This window comes from Corvus kubaryi, unplaced genomic scaffold (genome assembly GCF_017639235.1).
Source record: "Corvus kubaryi isolate FWS band 111438036 unplaced genomic scaffold, C.kubaryi_AGA036_p1.0 37103, whole genome shotgun sequence".
NCBI classification, from domain to species: Eukaryota; Metazoa; Chordata; class Aves; order Passeriformes; family Corvidae; genus Corvus; species Corvus kubaryi.
This window is the reverse complement of record NW_024581029.1, coordinates 208,105-215,275: the sequence shown is the minus strand read 5'-3', so window position 1 is coordinate 215,275 and position 7,171 is coordinate 208,105. Positions and strand designations below refer to the sequence as shown.

General features: G+C 44.2%; 1 protein-coding gene and 1 long non-coding RNA gene across 2 annotated transcripts; one reads left to right on the top strand and one right to left on the bottom strand.

Annotated features, from left to right (window-relative positions):
* Positions 1-259: 259 nt before the first annotated feature.
* On the bottom strand, positions 260-4,483 carry LOC121661162. The gene is made up of 2 exons (XR_006014852.1): positions 4,014-4,483; positions 260-450 (listed from the first exon to the last, which is right to left on the bottom strand). It is a non-coding gene; the product is annotated as an uncharacterized LOC121661162 (long non-coding RNA).
* Positions 4,484-4,922: 439 nt separating this feature from the next.
* RPS27A (ribosomal protein S27a) lies at positions 4,923-6,642 on the top strand. Its single transcript, XM_042021049.1, has 5 exons — positions 4,923-5,111; positions 5,385-5,439; positions 5,634-5,719; positions 6,021-6,152; positions 6,460-6,642. Exons 1-5 carry the CDS (start codon positions 5,064-5,066, stop codon positions 6,607-6,609), a joined length of 471 nt encoding a protein of 156 aa, XP_041876983.1. The 5' UTR covers positions 4,923-5,063; the 3' UTR covers positions 6,610-6,642.
* The last annotated feature ends 529 nt before the right edge of the window (positions 6,643-7,171 follow it).

Below are 7,171 nucleotides of genomic sequence, written 5' to 3'. Positions count from 1 at the left end.
TTGCGCAGACCACAGCAAGGCCAGGCCTGATGTACTGAAGCTGAGAACGTAGGTGCATTTACCATTTCCGTACCATTCCAGAGCTTTCTTCCTCACGGAGAATACATTTCCAGTTAAAATACAAACATGCACACATTCTCACACAGACATATTAAATGGGCAAATAACTGCTATTTGTTGGTAAAAGCATTCTCGGCACTGTTTGTAACGCTCAGCGTTTCCTACAGCTCATTCCGAGCTTGGAGGAGTCTTCACTTGCCTGCTGTAAGCGCTCCCTCTGTTGTCGCGCAGAAGAACTACCAGCAAACATGTTCCATCAGCCTGGCATCTTTCTGAGCTTCAAGTACTCCATCCTGAGATAACTTTTCTTGCTTATTTTCTCCCCAAGCAACTTCTGTCTTGTCCCAGTCTTCCAAAGTACCAGCGGTATCATTTAGAATAACAACGCGCCTAAGAAAAAGTAAAAACCACTTTTAAATATCTTGCATTTGCCCTAAAAAGCTTTTTACTATTCATATTAAGCATATTGCAGAGCTCACTCACTAATTTCAATGTAGATTAGAAATCCAAAGACTGAGTTGAAAAAAATAAAGGTGATGAAATGAATGACACATAATTTATTTTAATTTAAAAGATTTAAAGGCCAAAATCCCTGCTTGCACTCAAAATAATTTCTGAAACCCATAACAGCAACAGAATGACAGAGGAGCTGCAGCCACAGAAGTCAAGGGCAGTTTATTGGAGCAAGACACAAAAAGCACAATAGATGCAAATAACCATGTGTGGATGCAGAAAACCTAATTTTCAGAAATTTTGTCTTTCAATTCAAGCACTTCTCTTAGCTAAGTCCAGGCAGATACATGTTAGCTTGTCTGCAGAGTGGTTTCCTGGCACTTGCTGCCCATGTGATTTGCTGCAGCTGTCTGCCCTTGGCTTGGGTTCCTGCTGCCTGGAGAGCTTCTGGCCTTGGGTCTGGCAGTGCAAGAAAAAGCCTCTCTGAAAACTTACAGACCTTGGAACCAAGCAGGACTCTGTTTATTTTTGTGTATCCTAAGCACTAAGTGCTGAGGTTGCAGGTTGCCCAAGAGTCTGCTCATAGAGGCTCCACTAAAAGCCAAGTGCCTGCAGAGTTCTCTCCATGGAAAGTTACCCAAAGGAGCACTGAATCCAAAGTAATTTGCAGGCTGGAATGGGAGCTAAGTTAAAATTTCAAGTTTCAAAGTTTGTTATTAAAATTTTGTTGTGTTTTCTTTTCTTGCTTATTTCTTCCAATAGCCCAAATCCATCCTTTTTGTCATGGGCTGAGATAAAAAAAGCCCTCATAAATGAAAATTGTAGTTTTCTAATCCACTGTTGACTGAGACAGTGAATTAATGCAGTGTTAGGACAGCTTTCCAACAGAAAGAAGCAATCATCTGAAAAATCAACTAGCAAGATCATGCTGTATTCATGTATGGTTACCTCTCCCTTTCCCTGCCATAAAGCTCCACAATGATCTTGACTGATTTGTCAGTCAAGCTGTGGAAAAGCTAGTGGTGAAATGAAAATCTAACCTTTTACTTGAAAACACAGATATAAAGAATATTTTTTCCTGTAAATAGAAATGTCCTGGAGTGACAAAATCAAGAAACACTAGAAGACACGGCAACCTGAAAATGATCCCATAAAATGGTCTGAAATATGGCCAGGAAATAAAATAAGAATTAAAAATTGTATCTTAATTAAGCAACAGCAGTCTAAGGAAGAAAACACAGATGAAAGAAAAGGACACATTTTACCACTGGCAGATAATGAGTAAATCTCAGGGGGCTGGAGGTCCTTAAAACATACAGTCTTTTCCAGTGAAATTTCAGAAAATATAACATCTGTGATTTGGGAAGAACAAATCTAATTAACCAATGGGCAGAAACAGGAGAAAGCTATTTTTGAGTAGCTGTTACTCAGCAGGCTATAGGAGATGAGTTAATGAACTAATTTGTGTGTTTGACATCCAGGGATTACATTAGCAATGAGATCTAAGCACCTAGAAATAGAATGTTGCATTACTGAGGTTTTCAACAGCATTGAATGCCCAATTCCTTCCAGGACTCTGGATTCTTTTGGAAAAACCTCAAGTCATAGATTTTCATCTGTACACACAGAGATACATTTAAGATTAGCTTGTCAGTTTTCACAACACACAGAACAGCTGAGCTCTCCAATTTCAGTTCCTTTAGGGAAGGGGCCAAGGAAAAACCCAAAAATGGATAAAAACGGACTTAATGCGCATGGCTGCCACACCAGCACTTTATAAACACCACGAGAGTCACCAAAAGAACGTGGCAAGGAAGGGCTGCATTCGGTGTGATGTGTGAACTGTGATATTTCAAATTGCTACAGCACAGCACACAAACTTTTCTACTTTCCTTTCCAAATATCCAAGCAACTCTTCAGCTGTTTTACCAGGGACATGAACAGCTGAAATACAAAACATGGCAGGGCAGGATAACCCCAGTGCCGTCTCATCAATTCAGATGTCAGAGTCAAATTCAGAGTCAAAACTGCTAAAGCCTTTAAAAAGTGGTAATAAAAAAAACCCGAAACCAAACAATTACAAACATTATAAGCTAATACATTGAAAATATATTTTCTAAATCTGAGAATTTTTTTTTAGGAACTGAAAAAAGTCCCCTCAGGCAGATGATTTTTTATGAAACACCTTTTGCAGCATCAGTTAAATTAAGGTTTTCACGTTAGTGAGGTTTAACACAATCATTAGCAGCTGCCATATAAAAATAAAACAAGAATGGAAACATGTAAAAATATAAATGAGAGAAGGCAGAGATAACTAGGTTATTAATGTCTTAATTAAAGCAACATATTTTGCACGTATTTTAAACATTATAATTTAGTTCAAGCTCCATTGCTCTTTTCCAATAGTGTTACAGAGCTATGGGTTCAGATTCCAGAGCTTTTAATCTCCTATGAAGAAAAAACTGCATTCCTTTAACCCTTCTTGATTGTGGCAATAAACACCTCACATTCCCATCTGGCTGAAGGGAGGATGTCCTTGCACACAGTAACATACTCCATTATCCGTGGATGTATTTTTGGATATGAGGTTTGTATAGAGAGAATGAACAGGAAAACAACTTTCTGGGACATCCTAAGCTATTAAGTACATATGGTAGAATGAAAATAAAATGAATAGAGAAAATAATAGAGCAAGCTGCACTGTGCTGCTCTGAGATAACAAAAACCAGCCCCAAAAGCAAAGCAACATTGCTCAAGACAATGAAAATGCAGAAAAACTTTTCATTATGAGGCATTCTCTAAATTCACCTGAGATTAAATAATCACCAATATTACTTAAAACTAAGGTAACCAGCACTTACTTGGACAGCTGCAGCATCAAACATATTGTGTATATAGTATATTTTCTCTAGGTGGGCACTAAATGTCCTTTGCACTTACAGCTGTGGAAAACCAAGGGAGCAGGGGCTGTGCATTTTAGTGTCTTAAAATACCAATCCAATTCAAGATTTAAAAGCAGAGCCAGTATCCCTTATTCCTACCAGTCTCAAAAACTAAGAATTTTTATTTATTCTAGGCCTTTCCCATCTCAGTGTCTGAAAAGGGCAGACATAGGCAGGCAGGCAGGAATCCCTCAGGAACTTCAGCAATAACCTTTGCACAGAAGGGTTGGTAATGCTAACACAAGGCATGTGGGATAAATGTCACAGGTCATCTTAGTTATGTTGATTTTCTCCTGGTTTAGGACAGCTTTGTCATTTCAAAACTCCCAAAAAGGGGTTTTCAAGCATGAACCCTACTGTTATTCCTGGGATAATGAATTCATTGTAGTGCTCCTGACTCTGCTGCAGTGTTCACGGGGGCACAAAAACCAGCTGAAAATGTATCAATCCTTGATTTCTGTAACAACACAGAGGCCACAACCCGTCTGCTCATACCAACTGGAGAAAAAAAAAAAACCCAGCAAACCACTTTTTACATACTGTCAAGTGCTCATTTACCTGAAAAATATTTATTATGTTGTGAAATGCATTAGTGTATATAATGTAGCACTCCTCAGACAGTCCTTACCCAGCACAACCTGCTTTCTCGGTTTCTGATCAAAACACAGAAGGGTTGAAATTGTTAAAATGGTCCCAGCTGATTTATTCAAGCAGGTCCTATTCCGCTTTAGCCTTTCCCATATTAGACTCATAACCATAAAACCACCTAAAAAATAATTTCCAAGTCATGACTCAGGGCTCCTTTATTCCCAACTTATCTACAGCTTTTCCAGTTTAAAAAATCTTTGCCCAAATATAAACCTGGAATTGATCTCAAGGAATCCGCAGGTGGCAAAGTGGCTGTGAGGCGTGTTTAAACTGCCTCCCCAGGAACCAGGACATCGAATTCTGGGATTGCACGCCGTGGGAAAATCATAGAATCCCAGAACAGTTTAGGTGGGAAAGGACCTTAAAGCTCATCCAGTTCCAACCCCCTGCTACAGGCAGGGACACCTCCCACTAGACAAGGTTGCTCCACGCCGTGTCCAACCTGGCCTTGACAGAGACTCAGGTACGTGAAAAACCGACAGAAAAATGCACAGCAGAACCGAGTCAGGCGGCTGAAAAACCCGGCCTCCACAGCAGCCCCGCCTCATCCCCTCATGGCGACTCCTCCTCCTCCTCCTCCTCCCCTCACCGCGGCCCCGCCTCATCCCCTCATGGCGACTTCTCCTCCTCCCCTCACCGCGGCCCCGCCTCACCCGTCACGGCGGCCGCCGTGGTGCACTGTGGGAGCCGCAGTTCCCGCCCACACCTCGCGTGGCGGGACTACACCTCCCAGCAGGCGCGGGCGCGGCCGCCAACGGCGGGGCATGCCGGGAGCCGTAGTCCCGGCGCGCCGCACGCCCGCCCGGCTCCTCCCTCCCCCGGCGCGCACGGAAACCCCGTGCGTGCGGGCGCGGCGCTCTCTCGGGCCGCCGCCGCCATTCCGCGAGCAGCGCGGGCAGCCCGCGCTCCGGCCCAGCCGCCCCGCCCCAGCCGCCCCGCGCCGCCCCTGCCCGCCTCGCCATGCAGATCTTCGTGAAGACCCTCACGGGGAAAACCATCACCCTCGAGGTGAGCCGCCGTCGCCGGACCGCGCCGCCCGTGCCTGCCGGTGTTCCGAAACGCGGGGATGTGCCGGGAGGCAGCGGGATGCGCCGGGAAAGCCCGGGATGTGTGGGGAAACGCGGCCCTGCGTTGCCCGGGGCGGTTCGGGCCACGCGGTGGAGGCCGGAATGGCCGTGGCAGCACCGGGCGTGTGCCGGGAGCTCCTCGTGGTTTTTCGGCCTATCTGGGCTAATTGAAATGTGCAGCGCGTTTTGATTCTGTTGTTGTGTTTCGTAATAGGTTGAGCCTTCTGATACTATAGAAAATGTAAAAGCGAAGATCCAGGATAAGGAGGGTAGGTTCAATCGGCACTTACTGATTATTAAATATTGATATCAATCCGTATATGTTGTATGTATTACTGTCAGTGCACTCTAGTGGATTGATGTGTGCCTTACACAGTTGTAATTTTCTGCAGCAATTTTTGATTTTATTGCAGCCTGTTGTAGCTCACTCCTGTCATTTATTCCTGATTTATCTCACCACTAGGCATCCCTCCGGATCAGCAGCGGCTGATCTTTGCTGGGAAGCAGCTGGAAGATGGACGCACACTGTCCGACTACAACATTCAAAAAGTGAGTAGGAAAGGGTGGACAGAGCAGTGCAGTACCCAGGAACTGGCACAGGCAGAGCTGACTGACCTTTTCTTTGCTGACTAAGAAATATTTCTAATAGATTTAGCCAAATCAAGGGATTGGGCAGTGTTGATGCTGGGAACTTGGGATGCCACCTTAATAGCAAATAATCCTTTTAGAGCTTTCTTAAGTGCCTGGCACTTCAGATGTACTTTCTCTAGGTAAAAGCAGGAAGCCTGCTTAAATGCTGCACTTGCTTTGAGAAGGCATTTTGAGTCTCTTTCATGTGCTTTACAAACAGGAATCAACCCTTCACCTGGTGCTGAGACTTCGTGGTGGTGCTAAGAAAAGGAAGAAGAAGTCTTACACAACTCCCAAGAAGAACAAGCATAAGAGAAAGAAGGTTAAGCTTGCAGTGCTCAAGTACTACAAGGTAGGCAGAACTAACTCGAGAAGCTTGATGGAGACTCATCTCTCACCAGGGAGGATGTGGAGCCTGTAACTGGTCTGCACAGAGCCTGCTGTATTTAATATTTAAACTCACTCTATTTGCAAACATCCTACGTGTTAAATAAAAGGCACACGATCTATTGCAGCTGGGCCCTTCTGACTTTTATCTCCAAAAGTTCGATGTAGTTACTGTTACAAAAACTATTATGCCAGTGGAAAATACTCAGAATTATTTTTGTTGCTAAGAGGTGGAGAGTGTATGTGAGCCATTGCCTGTTTGTCCTTCCCAGGTGGATGAGAACGGCAAGATCAGCCGCCTGCGCCGGGAGTGCCCCTCGGAGGAGTGTGGCGCCGGAGTCTTCATGGCCAGTCACTTTGACAGACACTACTGTGGCAAGTGCTGTCTGACATACTGCTTCAATAAGCCAGAAGACAAGTAAATGTACCAGACAATAAAAATCTGAGCTTCTGTACGGTTTAAGGATTTATTTCTGTGGCGCTGTGTTTGCTGATCAGTGAGAAAAACCTGTGGACCTTTGGGTGCTGCCTGCCAGCTAGGGTGAAATACTTGGTATAACACCGAAGCAGCAACTTGATTTAAAGAATACTGGGTACCAGTTTTAAAAGGGAAAAAACCAACACCTGAGCTAACCTTAGATGTGGTCTCTTTAACATGAGACAGTTCTGATCTGGAAGAATTGGAAATTCAGAGGTCCAGAGTCAGGTCTGCAAGTGGGTCAGTGCTGGAGAATGGGGTATGGGAGTCCTGGTGACAGAATGCAGAGAACACACTGAAATAGTGCACAGCAGCACTGGGAGGGGAGGGCAGAGATGGCTCAGCTGTTTTGGATCCAAGAGATTGTCATCAGAAATATTTTACCGTGATAGTTTTACACACTTGAAGTGCTTGTAGTTACTGTGGTGGTTTATCCCATCTTCCACTGAGGGAAGCTGGTTGCTTGACATGATAGAGAAGCAGAATATTTCAGATATAAAATGTAT

Bases quoted from the DNA above. Each gene is read 5' to 3' on its own strand.
- RPS27A (XM_042021049.1), top strand. From the start codon at position 5,064: ATGCAGATCTTCGTGAAGACCCTCACGGGGAAAACCATCACCCTCGAG. The intron at 5,112-5,384 runs GTGAGCCGCCGT...GTTTCGTAATAG, and splicing joins GGAAAACCATCACCCTCGAG to GTTGAGCCTTCTGATACTAT. The intron at 5,440-5,633 runs GTAGGTTCAATC...TCTCACCACTAG, and splicing joins GAAGATCCAGGATAAGGAGG to GCATCCCTCCGGATCAGCAG.